Genomic DNA, 16,991 nt, shown 5'->3' on the forward strand with positions numbered 1-16,991 from the left:
CAATTTAATATATACGCTGTTGTCTTAAAAGATTCAACCCATAAGGACTTAAGTAGCTCTAAGCTACTTAACATACTATGCGCCATGTCCAATAATGTTTGGTTTCTTCTTTGTGCAACACCATTCTGATCCGGAGAACCAGGCATGGTATATCGGGCAACAATTTCATTTCGGTGAAGAAACTTTGCAAACAGTGTGCTTGTCCATCTTCTGTATATCTACCATAATACTCACCATCTCTATCAGTTCTCATAATCTTAATTTGTTTTTCGCATTGTTTCTCTACTTCAACCTTGAAAACTCTAAAGGATTCTAATGCTCCGCTCTTATTATGAAGCATGTAGAGATACATATATCGTGAGTAATCATCTATAAAGGTGATGAAGTATTTATGACCATATGCGTCCATGTTTGGATAACAAATATCTGAATGTATGATTTCTAATACAATTGAACTCCTCTTGGCATCTTTCTTTGACTTGTTTGACTGCTTGTCTTTTATGCAATCCGTACAATTATCAAAATCAGTAAAAATTAAAGTACTAAGTACTCCATAATTTACTAATCTCTTAATTCTATCGATAGAGATATATCCTAATCTCTGATGCCATAAGATAGAGGAATCTTCATTTATAACACATCGTTTAGTGTCAATTTGTACATGAATAACAGTATGAGTGGAATCATTTTGTAAATTAAGAGAGAAAAGACCATCAGACAATATACCATATCAAACAAGTTTAGATTTAATAAAACACTTTGGAATCACCTTCTAGAAAGAAGGAATATCCTAAAGGTACAAGTCTTGATACTGAAATTAAAAACCTAGAAAAATTAGAAACATAAAAAGTCTTTTCTAACTCTAAAATAAAATCATTACTAAGAACTAAATTGCATGTCCCAATAACTTCCAGATGCGACTACATGTTGTTTCCATAATAGATGCTTCGCTCAGCTCCCATTGGCTTCCGAAGGTTTCTTAAATCCTGCAAGAAATTCGTATTATGGATTGTAGAAGCATAATTTATCTACCACGTGTTATGATTAACATCAATCATATTAGCTTCATAAGAGATATATAAGTACCTTTCCTAACAAATCATTGTTGAAACTTGATACAATCCTGCCTTATGTGCCCCTTCTTTCTACAGAAGCGACATTTGACTTCTTTTTTTATGCCTGTTTCAAATGGTGTATTTCCTTTAAACCTCTTGTTGGCTTGATTGGTCTTCTTTCCTTGAGTAGTCATGAATGCACTTTCTCTTGTTTCCATCAGTAGCTGACCTTCCTCTTGAACACACATGGCCATGAGTTCATTAATAGACCATTTATCTTTATGTGTGTTATAAGAGATCTTAAAGGGACCATATTGTGCAGGTAGAGTATTCAAGATATAGTGCACAAGAAAAGTTTCAAACATTTTGACCTCAAGAATCTTTAGTTGAGCCGCTAAGTCTCGCATTTTCATAATGCGCTCAAGCACATTTCTCACACTAGTGAGCCTCATTGATGAGAATTTTATAATTAAGGTGCTCGCAAGTGCCTTATCTAAAGTCTCTAAATGTTCATCAATAGCCTTCAGTAATGCCTTGACATTGTTATGCTCTTTGACAGAGCCATGAATACCAACACAAATTTTGGTCTTAATGAACATAACACTCAAACGGTTAGAGCGTTTCGACTGTTCATGAACAAAAATATCATCTTGAGTACCGATTTCATTAATAGATGGCTCGACTTTGTTGATAGCTAATCAATATCTATACATCCTAAGTTAAGGAGAATTCTCTCCTTCCAAATCTTATAGTTCTCACCATTCAGTTCGGAAATATTACAAATATCATAGAAATTTGCATGTTTCATAACTACAAAAAAAATATAAATACATATTTAACATAAATTTGAGGCAAGTAATATAAAATTGAATCTACTGACATAAAAATTGTCTGTGGGCTAAATGTTTAATTTAATCAGATTCATATTTAAGATAAAATTATCGCTTTAATAGCATGATATTCTATCTTTATGACAAAACTATTAAACTCTCATTCATAATTCCTATGGGTAATTATGAAAAGTATTTAATATTTTTTCTTAATTAATTATGCAACTAAATAATAAAGAAATTAAGTTATCATATCATGCTTAATTAATTAAAATTTATAATGTCTAAAAAAATTCTTTATGTGATCCTTAACTTTAAAATTTTATTCAATTAAAGATGTTTTGCTAAATTTTAATCAAATAAATTCTAGATCACTTAGACATTATTTCTTTAAGTGATCCAAAATACAATATATAATATCATTTCATTTAGATTGTTGTGGCTAAATCTCAATCAAATAAAATTATATGAATCACTAAATATTAACTCAACATCATATACAATATTTATTGTTAAACATTATGCAACAAAACAACAATCTCTTTGCCTTTTATTATTAGAAAATGTTTTCAAAAATTTCAAAACAAGATCTGAATTTTTAAGAACCATTTTAGCGATTTTAGAGAATTTCGGAAACTAACAAAGCAGAGGAAATTCAATGACTCTGATACCAAATGTAAGATATTACAGAGCAATGGCGTAGGGAAATATAGTGTGATCGATATACCTCAAGTCATTGTTAGTGATATAGTCAGAGTCTACAATTCTTCTTTTCTACAAAGATCTTCTAAGCACTCAAAACTTCACTCTTAAATGGTATGGAGTTTTCAGAAGTAATGTCCTTAGTGATCTTTGAATCAAATGACATATTTATAATAGTGTTTCCATCAAGAATGGTTAAGAGGACATGAAAGTTACCAACCACTAGAGTAGTAGGATAGTGGATCCATGTAGTGGGATAATAGATAGTTAACTACCTTTCCATTAGTGAGATAATCGATAGTTAACCATCTTCCTGTTAGTGGGATAATGGATCCATAAAAGTAGGATAATGAACCATGTAATACGGACCATATCATCATTGACAAGTATGCTAACATTTTACTTTTACACATAATTAATTTTAAACTGAAAACAATATTTATTTATTCATTTTCTAAGTATCCCAAAAATCTTAATTCCTCTTAAATATTATAAGGCGTGAATTCATTTCATATTCCATAATTATCTAAAGCTATTAAAAAAAGGTACTCTATATTTTAAGTAATAATAATAATAATAATAATAATAACAATAATAATAATAATAATAATAATAATAATAATAATAATAACAACAACAACAACAACAATAATAATAATAATAACAATAATAACAATAATAATAATAATAACAATAATAATAATAATAAAAGAGTTTAAAAAAAAAACCTTTACTTTAGTGAAATGTTTTTTAGAAAAGGAATCAATTATCCTTTTTTGAGTAATTTCCCCATATAGTCACCTATATTTCAGAAATTATCTAGGAATATCACTTTTCTTATTTTAGGGCTACAATATCATCTAACTTTATCTAATTTTCTCAAAATATATTTGACACAGAAAAAACAATATCTCTCTCCTACTAAAATGCCATGTCACATTATTCATTTTTTCATTATTAATTTTTTTTTAATTATTTTGGACAACCCATGTATTATATTAATTAAAAAAAATTACATAAGGAACTATATATGAGCTCCTCCGATTCTTCAAGAAAATATGTGGCTTCCTTTGGTTCTTCAAGGAATAAATTAACGAATTTGCATAAGGAACTGTCTCCTAGGTCGCTATATACCTTTGATGTCAACCAAAGAAATTGCTACGAGCTAAAATTCAAGTTTTCTGTTGATTCTTTTATTTTGGAAGTGTAAATTGTGAAATAATTTGAATACTTAACATGATAATTGAGTTATTTTTTAAAAAAAATTAGGGGTTTTGCTTGCTTATTTTTGAATCAAATATTTCTATTGTTTGAATCTACCTAAGCTTTGAACAAATATTTATAGTTTATGTAAAAATATTTTTTTTACTATGAACAAGAAATATTTGATTTTTTTACCGTGAACAAGCAACAAATGTTTAGAGTTTGTGGAAAAATTAATGTTCCTAATATCTATTTTATCTCTAAATATCCAACTAAATTTATTGTGTTCTTCATCAGTTTCAAGGAATTAGTTTAATTTTTTTCTCGATAGCAAGACTAAATTCTTATATGGATATAACGGCAAATACTCGTCAATAAAATATTGGATAAAGATTTTCGCTGTAAAATTGAAGTAACTAGATTTTCATAGAGAATGGATTAATGCTCTCTTATAGATACATTAAACAAACTGACATTTAAAGAATTATAAAACTATTATTAATAAACTAAAAATGTGACATGACACTCTAGTAGGAGAGAGATGATGTATTTTTTATGTCAAGTATATTTTGAGGAAAATAGACAGTTGAGTGACATTGTAATTCTATAACAAACATAAGTGATATTCCTAAATAATTTTCCAAACATGAGTGACTATCTAGGAAAATTACTCTGCCTTTCCTCTCAGTTGTCAAATAATACATTTTTACAAATAAAAATACATATGAAATCACCTATGTCCTTTTAAAGACCCTTTTCAAATTATGCATTTGGAAAGAATGTTCATGGCTTACTTTTCAAGTCCAAAATTTATGTATAGGCAAAACTCCAATAGAGAACTTTTAAAATATGTTTTTTAGAAGAAAAAAATTGAGTCAATTTCCTAAATGGTCATCGATGTTTAGGGTATTTCATTCAATTATCACTATTTTCCTTCGAATATATTTAACACTTCAAAAGCTCCAGTCTCTCCTAGTTGACATGCCTTGCCATTAAACTCTTTTTTTTAATAATAGACTAATTTAATTAACTAAACTTATTTAACTAAAATAATGATCAGAATATTTTTTAAAAAGATTTATTAGTTTATTAAGAATAAATTTCCATACTTGAGAATCTTTTATCAGAATTAAACATTTTTTTTTATGTTTTGAAGAATAGGTTTTTAAAACGTACTATAATATCATCAATTTTGAATACTTATAAATACATAAATTCAAAAAAATTATTGATATACAAATCAATGCTAACTTATATCAATTAATCATAAATTGTATAATAAATCAATAATATTAAAGGTCAATTAATTATTACAATAATATTAACTTTGTATTTTGAAAGTAATGCTTACAATTGTTTTTTCTAAAAAAAATTAAAAAAATGAAAAATATTATATTTTTTATCCAAAAAATTAATACTAGATACCTCAAAAGTCTCCTTCTATTCTAGTTGATACGTCATGTCAATAAATTATTATTTTAAAAAATAACACACCTATTTAATTCATAAAATGTATGTCTCTACAAAACAAGTATTCAAATTACATGAGAATTTATGAAGATTATATAAAAAAATTTAAAAAATCTAATTTCTTTATATATTTTTACCAAACAAAATTCAATAAGAAAACCTTTGTGTGCAATTATTACCTGGTAACTTTTAAAATTTTCAAGTAAATTATTTGAAATTTTTAAGCAATTTTTTTTCATAAAAATATTCAAATAAATTTGTATAAAAGAGAAAATTATTATTAAATTTTTTAAAATTTACTTTTATTATATACTATATTATATTTTAACTTCTTATTCAATTAAATACCAATATATATTCTTTATGAAATACAAATACTAATTAATTGAATTGCCTATTTAATTCAATAATATACATATATGAGATTAATATACTAACCACTAAAGATCAAACTTTTTTTTCTAATATAATTATTCACTTTCTATTTTATTTTTTATTTTTTAAAATATTGTAAATATATATGGATTTCAAAATCCAATTAATTTACCTATATATAGTATGACCCGTTATATAATATATAATTAATTGATGTAAATTGACATTCATAAGTGATTTATATATCAATTTTTTAAAATATATATGTTTATAATTATTCAAATATGATGACATTATGGTAACTTTTAAAAAATTATTCTTCATCACATACAAAAAATTAATTATGATAAAAGATTAAGTATGAAAAATTATTTATAAACTAATATATCAATTTTAAAAATAATATGATCATTATTTCAATTAAATGGTTTATTGAATTAAATTAGTTTATTTATTTAAAAAAGACTTTAATGATGTGTCATGTCAATTAAGAGAGAGTGAGGCTTTTGGTGTGTCAAATATATTTGGAGGAAAATAGTGATAGTTGAGTGATATTTTGATCCTAAATGCAACATAAATGATATCTCGAGACAATTACTTAAGCTTGGGTGATCATTTAGGGAATTGACTCAAAAAACTCTTAATAAAAATAGGTTCATATGAAAGTGCAAGCATGAATAGGTGGCCACCAGCGAGACCCAGTAAGAAAGTGTCACGGCTGCTCCACATCTCACGAATCTCAATGCATAAAATGTTGTAATTCATTATCAAGGAATAAGATCACAATTCGTATCTAGAATATCATGAAAACTTTAGGTAGAATACTGAATTGAACTCTTACTGACCGTAATTAGATGTAGGGCATGAGGAAAAAATCCATTACTATGATTATTCTTACATGGAAAAACAAAGTTCTTGATGAAACATAAAGAACGCTTGAAAAATCTACCTTTCTTTTCTTGGATCCTTAATTATTTTTAGACGTTAATATGATCAATTAATATTGTTTAAAACCTTATTGAAGCGTAAAATACTGGGCTTGAAAGGGTAAGAAAAGATTGAACTATCCCTCCTAAAAGTCTGTCGAAAATCTTTCACAGGACCATCTACAGTTTGTGATTTGATCTACAGGCCGATGATCCCATCCATGGAATTCATATTGAAATTTTAAAACTCAGAAGTTCATTCTAGGGGCCAAGCTACAACCCGTAAAAGTTCTACAATTCATAGATGGATCCGTAGGAAATAAACCCAGAATGTTTAGTTTCAATACTTTCTACAGAGTGAACAATAAGGGTCGCAGAGACAAATGATTTTGGGGTGTGAAAATTAATTTTGCATAATCAGAGTTAAAAAAATGACATAAATGAGTCTTTTTTTAACATGACATAAATGATTCAAAATTTTAATGAATGACATAAACGATTCTTTTTTTAAAGTTTAATGACATATTTAAATTTTTTCATCAAATAGGGGATCAGACCACTCCTGGTGTTTTAACTAGTCATTAATGGTAAGTGTTGTGCGGAATTTGAGATAATACGAGAAAATATAAACGCGAAAAACAAGACAACAGATTTACGTGGTTCACCAATAAATTGGCTACGTCCACGGGAAGAGAGGGAGCAGTTTTATTATGGAGAGGCAAAAACAGAATTACAGAATAGGGTTTCCCATAGCGTCTATATATATAGTGCTAAGCTACGCCCTAACAGGCTTGGGCCCAACATACAGAATCAACAGAAAATAAAGGGCCCAATACAACAACATTGTATACCGTCGGCCCGGGGGCGTCTCCGCCCCCCCGGACCCCCAGGCCAGGGGGCGCGTCGCCCCCCTGGACCCCCGACTCGCTGACCGGGCAGCGAGACCCCCCGTCCTTTCTGTTTGTAGCGGGTCCGATTCAAGGCATTCAACAGTAAGCTTGTGATTGCAAAATAACATATTTTAAGTTTGACCCAGACTTGTTAAGTCACAACGTTTCTAGAATGGTTGCAAACATACATTATCATCGAAAAAAAGAAAAAAGATTGATGCAAACATTTGGAAAAGATTACTCTTTTTTTCCTTTTAATGAAGTAGAAGTACCAAGACTTCTCCAACCACTTGAGCACCTTTTGACAAAATTCAATCCAACCACTTATTATTAGGATTTACCTGATATGACAAATTTACAGATAAAAAAAAATTATTCCACTTTCACTCAATTTGTGTATGAATAAATCAATTGAAAAATCAATAAGCATAATGTTAGCTAATAGACCCAATATGATTCAATTTTTTTTTTTTTTTTTTTTTTAATATGATTCAATTATAATGTCAAAAATTTGCATTGCCACTTTTTGGCTCCAACCAAATAGCACGGTCAGTGAAACTTCTTGCACGTAATTCTAAATGATCAAAAAATTTCGTTAGAAATTTTAAAAGTTTATGATTTATGTTTTTTTAATTTTAAAGAATTTATTTTTATTAATTTTAATTAAATTATATTGAAGTAAAAGGATAAAATATTTTAAAAGATAAAATAATATAAATAAAATATCATTCTGACTTAATTTTCTAGGGAATCGGATTTTTCAAATCATAATGTACCTGTGGTTCTTAACTTTCATCATAATTTAGCAAGAAGTGCTCAAATAAAATTCTAAGCCTCATATACTTCAGCTGAAAGACCAATATCTACCTCTACATACTTCTTTATACAAAAAAAAAAACCAGTAATAAATTTTTTATGGATCTTAATTAATGGTACTACCTATGTTCCTCCTAATTACCTGTTATTTTTTTTTAATTATTTCTAATTACTTGTTTATTTTGACCAATTAAGAAAGCCTAAATTTTTAATACCTATTATATTCTCAGATAATTACTTTGGAAAAGGTAAAACTTTTTAAAATTTTAAACTTTTGATTCATTCACTTCATAATTAATAGGGATAAAATTAAAAACTCAATACGTCAGTAATTGTTTTTTTAATTAAAATATATTAATTTAAAAGTAAACAAATAATTAACGAGAAATGAAGTGTATTTTGTTGGAGTCATTCTAGAAAGTTTACTTTCATAGGATAATATTAACCTTTTCAATTTCAATAAATAATTGTAGTACAACTGATTAAGGGAAAGCATTTCTATACATATAGAAGGAACTTTTCCCATATTTATTGGTTATCCCGATTACTCATAGTTTGATTTACTTTTAATTTTGTTATTTAGAATTGATGTATTTATAATGTTTTTATCAATCAATCACATATACCGTTATTGTTAAAAAAAAAGAAGTTTACAAACACCCTTTAACAGAAGTGGAAAAAATTATATATATATATATATATATATATATATATATAATCCTTCTAGTAAAGTTCAAAATATATTATTTTTTTATTTTCGTATAGAAATTATTTTTTGACTTCTTTAATTATCATTTTCATAGAGAAATTATTTTTTTGACTTCCCTAATTATCATTCTTTGAGTTTCTTATTATTATTATTATTATTTCATTATCTAGTGTAAGAAAAAAAATTATGACTAATTTTTTGGAGCTAAATTTCAAATTCAGTTTTTGTATTTGTAAAAATAAATAAATTAGGGCACATATAGAAAATTTTACAAGAAAATTAGTGAAACATGAATAAAATTTGAAAATCGATATAATGAATTTAAATTAATCGTTAAAACAAAAAAATAAAAATAATACATGTGAGAAGGATCAAATATATCCTATGTGAATTTTTTTTAAAAATAATAATTTTAAAACATAAATTAAAATTGATTTTTTTTACTTCTATTTGAGGAAAAAAACTATGTGAGAGTTTGTGTAACTTTAGGGATATATATGAGTCACTTTCCTAATGAGCTGCTCTAAATAAAAAATAATAAAGTTGAAAGTATATTAAATCCATTTTTCCTTCTTTCAAAAAATATTGATATTTATCTTAAAAGAAATTTTTCTTGTTAAGGCAAACATAACGGTGTCATAAACACGATGAATGATTAAGTTCAGCACTCCATCCGGATAAATCAAAATTATGATATAAATTATTGGAATTATTATTAAATTCATGGTCATATTAATCCAAACAAATATAATAGATTAATATACGAGTTAAAATATAATTAATGTTTTTAGCTATAATTCGTCTGATTACATAGTGTACCTATAGTTTTAGTCATTGTTTTAAAAGGTGGGGGCATGATTTAAAGTAAAAAAAAGTTTGAAAAAATAAATTAAAAACGTCCGGGCGTACGTTTTTACGCCTAGGACTTACATTTTTATGATTGGGGCTTACACTTCAAATTTTAAGACTTATCCCTTATGAATCTACGTCTTTAATTTACATCCAAAGCATTTTTTATACGCCTCGCTCCTAAAAACTTTTTGGAAGCACTGATTTCAGTAGCTATGGTATATTTTGCTTGAAATATATATATATATATATATATATATATATATATATATATATATATATATATATATTTTATACATATTGGAACTCTAAACTTAATCAATGGGGCGACAATTTATGTTATTAAAAAGAAAAACATCTCACAAATCATGATTATTGTTTCTTATTAGAATTTCTCACTAAATATGACTTTTACCAAATAAAGAAAGATGAATATAACTTCCTAAATAACATATTAAAAGTAAATGTATACAAATGGTGAAATTATACAAATAAAACAGTTGAAACGTATACATGTTGATAATATACAAATACGAAAAGTAATTGTATTAATTGTTGAAAATATACAAATATGAACTAAAAAGGTAAGAAACCTCAATAACATTGTTATGCTAAATCCATAAAATTGTATACTAACATAATATGAAATGCATTGATAGAAAAACAACTAAGAAGAAATATACAAAAATAAGTTATACAAAATACCATAATAATGCTTAAAAGTATACGAATAATAGTTGGAATGTATACTTGCTAATAATATACAAATACAAAAGAAGTGATTGTGTATAATTTTTAAAAGGAGAAAAAGACAAATATAACAACAGTACCGTAAATATTATGCAGATACTCTTCGTCATACTTTTGGACATTGGTGCCTTTGCTGTCAAAAAATTAGAGCACATGGACATACACGTGTCATAATCTTATCTATCGATCTGACATTTATTAAATATCAGATCAGCGGATAAGGTTGTGTCACGTATCCCTATTGGTCTTCTATTAGAGTAAAAGACATATATGCTCTAGTTTTTGCACTACAGGGGCACCAATTTCCTAAAAGTATGAGGGATGGCATATGCATACCATTTACGATAGTTTGAGCGTATATTTATCATTTTTTTCTTTTTAGAAATATACAGATAAAGTCTAAAAAGTATAAAAAACTGCGATAACTATTGATACGCTAAAGTCATAAAATAGTATACACATACTAACAAAAATATACAAAGTAAATTGTAAAAACTACCTCAATTTCTTCACCATGATGTTGTATCTTCTTGTACAGATGTTTTTAACCCGAGTCAGTGTTGAGGTTTTGAAGGAGCCAAATCGTCAAAAGATGGTGTTATGGTTGTTCGTCGAAGATCTAGTCTACCGGAGATGCTTCATCTGTGTTTATGCGATTAAAGCTAGTTGGTTCGTAATGAATTTCACTAGAAAAGGGAAGCTTGGTGGTTGACAGTGACGAGGGAGAGAAACAAAGGCGGTAAGGATGGAAGTTTGAGGTGGTGGTGGTTTGGTTTGTTGTAGTGACTGGTGGAGTGATGGTGGTTCGTGTTGCTCGATGGGTGTGAAGGGAGAAGAACAACAACTAGGTTGGATGGTGGTGGCTGATTCAGAGAGGGAAACACAATTTTTTGGAATTTGAAATCTGATTGTGGTTGAGTGAATTAAGAAGAAAATCGATAAATTTGTACAACTTTGGTTGCAACCTTTGGCTATATTTTAGAGAAACCTAAATGTTTTTATTAAGTTTAGGCTAATCTCAGATTATCAATAATAAACAGTAGAACAAACCTTAACAAGAAGGCTAGGCATCCTCCAGTGCCAAAAATACAAAAGTAATGCAAAAGAGATGTTTGTTGGTTGGCAGCATTAGCACATAGTGATGTATTATAAAGTCATACAAGCCTAGACCAAAACTGAACAATATCAGTTGTGGCTACAAAGTTATCAGCAATGATAAAAACTGATTGGTAGCATTAAATCAACAACACCTGACTGCTAATGTATTCAATGTTTGAGCTTTAATCAGATCATCGTCAATGAACAAATGCAACCAATATTGCATTGTTCTAATAAATAAAAAGTAAAAGTTGCTAACAAAGAAATATATATCTTGGAACCCTTATAACTACTTACCCAAACAGAAAAAAGAAAAGAAATTACAGATCAGCAAAGACATGATAAGTTTGAGTCTGTACAACGGTTAGCTTCAAGGCAGCTACAAATGCAGCGACTGACACGCAACCAAAGACGACAATATTTAGCCAATGCCAACTCTTCTGTAAGCTAGTTAACTTGTCTTTCTTAGCTATAATGTACATGTGGTTTGGGAGTATGAATGTGAGCGGAATCGTACTGATAGCACCAGTAAGGCTCATGAAGTTACCTAGGAAAGGTAGCAAAGCTGAGAGGAAAGTGGTCATGACAAGGTAACCACCTCTGACAACCAGTCTGAATAGAATATTTCGTGGAGCCAAGGCACTTCCTTTCACTCCATATTTAGTATCCAGGTACTCATATGTTGGACTTGCAAATATCTACAAGCAGCAGCAAAGAAACAACGATTAGATCACAATAATCAGCTGAGTAAACTGTTGGGCCTCTTTTTCAGTAAAATGAAAATATAGTAACAAGGTGATTATTACATGCAAGGTAATGATAGCTTGGAAAAAAGCAGATAAGTGAGCCACTCCTAACACCCAAGCTGGACCATGAACATTGTTGAGCAAATAGGACGAAACAACAGATCCGTAAGCCCAATACCCAATGTAAGTAACAGCATGCATAGGCACAACTCCCACTGTGAACTGAAAGTTAAGCGCTTTCACCATGTTTCCAACGACAGGTTGTCTGATTGTAGCCTGTTGCAACACAAATTCAAGAAAATTGTATCAAAACACAGGTTGAAATTTCAGATTACTTACTGAGTATAGGCAACTGATACACTGATCATATAACAGGACTTGAAGGACGACTTCAAATTTATAACAAAGGATGGAAGTCATCAGAAAAGTTGATGAACGTATTTGCAAACCTGTATCTCTGGAATCATTCCAGTGTTAAATGCAAAGAAAAGGTTTCCAATCGCACCAATAATTGCCCAAATTTTATTTTCTCCTGATCCTGGAATGTGATAGTCCCTAGGAGGAGCCTTTACACCTGCAATATGGAAATTAGACAATTCAGTGCTATGAGACGAGCAAAGACAATACACTAAAGTAATTGCTTCAAAGTTTTTCTCAAGGACCACTCAAGGACAGGCTAATGAAAGAACCGTAGGCATCCTTGTCACGCAATAATATCAAACAGAAGGACCTTCATGAAATTAAAGCTGTCTCCATACCCCAAAGGCATGCATGTGATTGATATTATGGACAATTCATTATCAAGTACAAGTTCACACCAGAATTGTACAGTTGACACAGTCCTAATGCTATAATAAGTACAAATAAACGAAGATAATCAAAAGATTATAAGTCATTAAGTGAGCATGACAAAATTTTGGAAAACAATAAAAAGTTCAGAAGGTATACGTGAGAAGCATAGAGGACGGAAAAGTTAAAATTCTTCCCCTTGACTGGTCTCTCAGTAGAAGGTGAGAGAATGTGAAAGATATTTTTCCATTTGAAAGATCCCGGTCTAAAACTAAAAGGGGATCTATCATATAACAGAATTTTGCTTCTCCTTGATTATAATTAAATTTCTTCATGTTTTTGTATTCCCTCTAAGAGATGGTTTTGAGGCCAAAAGTAAGATTTCCTACAACCTTATTTCTCCTCTTTGAAATGATCTTTGAAAATTTAACATTCCTTAACACTGAACACCAAGAATTTTTTTATATAAGAGCATGGTTCTTGTGCATCCACCAATTTTACATCAACTGCATATCAGGTTTTTAGACAAGATAAGCTCCTCCATGTGTAGATACCTACAGGTGAATATCACAGGTTTGGAGACGAGATAAACCCCTCCATGTGAGGGTAGATACCTACATGTGAACTATTCTCCTCATATGATGATTAAATTGCAGGGAATATGATATTTATACTACAGTCAGAAAGTATACTAGCAGCCTTAGACAACATAGAACAGTACAGACAAATATAAACATTGTTGATAAGCAAGAATAAAATCCACACAACCCGAAAGCTTAGACTCAAAACTTTTGAGGGGCTGCTGGTGAGTAGGAGAGCAGAGTTCATATCGCCTTCATGATAGCTCAACCGACTGTTCCTTGTGATTTTTAAACAATTCCTAGAAATGAATGACAGAAAAGGCAAAAGTGCCATGTTGCACTGATAAAATCTGGCTGGCTTCCTATATATAATTTGACAAACTGGTGATGACATTCGGATGCATCTCGAAATTTCTTATGCAGCAAATGCTGTCAGCAAAGAATAGTTATCTGATTATGAATTAATTTAACAAAATTGATTTCCTTAAACATGCATTAGTTTTTTATAAGAAGTTTACTTTCATAATGTAGAGAAAAATGTAACTACATGATGAGCACCGAAAGCCTGCAAGTCTTTTTAATAAGCAACTTGACTATGGCTTGTCTTAACAAATGGCAATATCCAGTAAAAATCCTGACAATAGGCACGGGCTTTTGAACTTATAAAACTGTTTCAACATTGATATCATGATTTTGTGGTCTGATTATATCATCAAATTTCATCCTCAATGAATGTGCAGTCAAAATAGTCACATAGTATTCAATTTTGTCATATGTTCAATAGTTTTACGGAAGCAGCCTATAACACAATTTTCTGATATCATATGCAATTCTACTGTTAATTCATGTTATTACATGCTCTACTTAATTAGTAATGTGAAATATAACTGTTGGCACATGCACACAGTGCTCTGATGGCTAGTCAAACACTAAAGGAAGTAGCGGACATACCATCTTGAACGGACAACACAAATGCTATGGCGAGATAGAGTATCATGAATAGTGTTGAAAACCCGAGCCAAACTCTCAGTGCTGATAAATGAGGTGTTGCAATGGCAAAGAGGATGCAAGCAACTCCAGCTATAGCTATAAAGTGTGGCAGCTTTAACATATGGTCATCCCTAAAGAGCATATAGAAAGCCTGCAATTAACTCAAAGAAAACGGTGCATCAGAATAATTTTACAATTATATTCCACTTAGAAGCCTAAGAGATCATTTTCACCCAAGATTTACTGAACTCAATATTTGCACAGTGCAATAAAGCTATAGAACACCAACACACAAAAAATCATTCAATCATATCTATACTTTGCGATGCCTTGCCATCTTTCTCTTCTCCACTTTATCTGGTATAAGGATTTCCAGTTCACGATATCTAAGTATGCGAAGAAAAAAAGAACAAAGTTTGCACGAGGGAAGATATGTCTAACCTTTAGGGCTGAACCACTCATGATGACATATCCAATATTTATCAAGAAGAGATTTGCATATTGTAGTGCCCATATAAGCAAATAAGCTGTCCGACCTGCAGCAATAAAATAAGCCCAATTTAGATTAAAAGTGACAGAACAATCAAGCAATTAAACAAGTGTAGCTGTATTTTCATCATTGTTCATACCATACAAAAACCCGGCAAGGTCTCTATATCTGATATGCCTCTTGCCCCCAACTTCATGGAGCTTAGCCATAATAGTACTTGCATACAAAGACACAATTGTGGACATAACCAAACCAACAACACCACCTATCCAACCTAGAGGAACCATGATTGTGCCAGAATATCCTAGTGCATACGCGCTGTTGACACCCATGCTCAGAACAACTCCCACCTGAAACCATGAATCTACATCCCGCAAAACAAATAATTTAACAAAAAAGCCAAACACCACTACAAGGAAATTACAATTTAAGAAACAGAAAACACCAAATTATAGATGAGACAACCTATTTTTGGAGCTTTTTAAAAAAGACAAACAAGAAAATGACTTCTATCTCATCATCATCAATGAAACCCAAAAAGAAAAAAACCAACTTAAACTCTTGATTGAAAGTTTGTAACATGAAAGTGGCCATTTGGCATAAAAAATTATACATGTAAATAGGGCAAAAAATAGTTCATTTCTTTTTGCACATATATAAATTGCTGAATCCCTTTTACAAAGGACTTGTGTTCTTGTTTTTGTTTTTTTAAAAAGAAGATAGATAAGAATAGGTTGAGTGTCAAATAGGTGTTGGATTCATGAATGGAAAGTGGGAAAACAAACCGTTGCTAACTTGATGGGCGGTTTCAGGAATGATAACAGAGGCCTCTTCGTCATTTTTGTCCTCACGAGAAGGGGAATTATAGCGGTTATTTCCCATTGCAAACTGTTTTTGTTTTTGTTGAAGAAGCAAAACTCCTTCTTCCTCTGCAGTTTCCAAAGCCAGCCCTATTGGAATTGGAGTCTTCACACCAATACGCAAAAAAGATGCGTATATGGGGTGAGAAGATGAAGAAAAAAGGGGTAACGGGTGGAGATTAACTTTTATACAACACCAACGAATGAATTAGTGGCCGCAGCTCTTTGCTTCCATGAAATCAGCACAGCTATTGATTATGAATTTCTGATACACCATTCAAATATGGGGGCTGCGCTCTCTGCCATTAAATAAGACGTCCCTTTGGTTCAGTCAACTATAAAACTTACCAAAATTTGGCCATGTATTATCACATCACGATGGCGTTTAGATATGTAATTTTACGCTCATGAGATATGATATTATATTCTCAAAAATCATGATATAGAATAAATATCATATCATGATTTTAGTTATTTTAATACAAAAATTTATTCATGAATTTATATTTTGTTAAAATAACTTTACATTTATATCTACTAATAATTTATTTCACATGTAAATAAAATTTATAATCACATCATTACTTTTAAAATTTATTATTCTCACTAATATATAGTTACATTAATTCACACTTCGGAGCATCTCAAATATATTACTTGGCCTAAAGCAAAAATCAATTGAGCCTCAAATTTGAATTGTTAATTACTTTTATATAATTGGTTTCTTTTAGTTTTCATTTGACATATCACCATTCTTATTTTAAATTATTTTCATAAGATATAGTATTCTAAATATATCAAATTTCTTCTAATAATTCCTTCATTTTTCATGAAAAATTTACTTCTTTTACAAGTAGTATTC

At 29.7% G+C, this 16,991-nt stretch overlaps 1 protein-coding gene and 1 long non-coding RNA gene across 2 annotated transcripts; both read right to left on the reverse strand.

Annotated features, from left to right (window-relative positions):
- Positions 1–723: 723 nt before the first annotated feature.
- Positions 724–2,735, reverse strand: LOC138347769 (uncharacterized). Its single transcript, XR_011220298.1, has 3 exons — positions 2,613–2,735; positions 1,087–1,290; positions 724–986 (listed from the first exon to the last, which is right to left on the reverse strand). It is a non-coding gene; the product is annotated as an uncharacterized lncRNA (long non-coding RNA).
- Positions 2,736–11,692: 8,957 nt separating this feature from the next.
- On the reverse strand, positions 11,693–16,408 carry ProT1 (proline transporter 1). Its single transcript, NM_001247057.3, has 7 exons — positions 16,055–16,408; positions 15,409–15,633; positions 15,221–15,315; positions 14,741–14,930; positions 12,869–12,993; positions 12,480–12,695; positions 11,693–12,371 (listed from the first exon to the last, which is right to left on the reverse strand). Exons 1-7 carry the CDS (start codon positions 16,149–16,151, stop codon positions 11,994–11,996), a joined length of 1,326 nt encoding a protein of 441 aa, NP_001233986.2. The 5' UTR covers positions 16,152–16,408; the 3' UTR covers positions 11,693–11,993.
- Between the last annotated feature and the right edge of the window lie 583 nt (positions 16,409–16,991).

Source organism: Solanum lycopersicum, chromosome 3 (assembly GCF_036512215.1).
Source record: "Solanum lycopersicum chromosome 3, SLM_r2.1".
Taxonomy (NCBI): Eukaryota; Viridiplantae; Streptophyta; class Magnoliopsida; order Solanales; family Solanaceae; genus Solanum; species Solanum lycopersicum.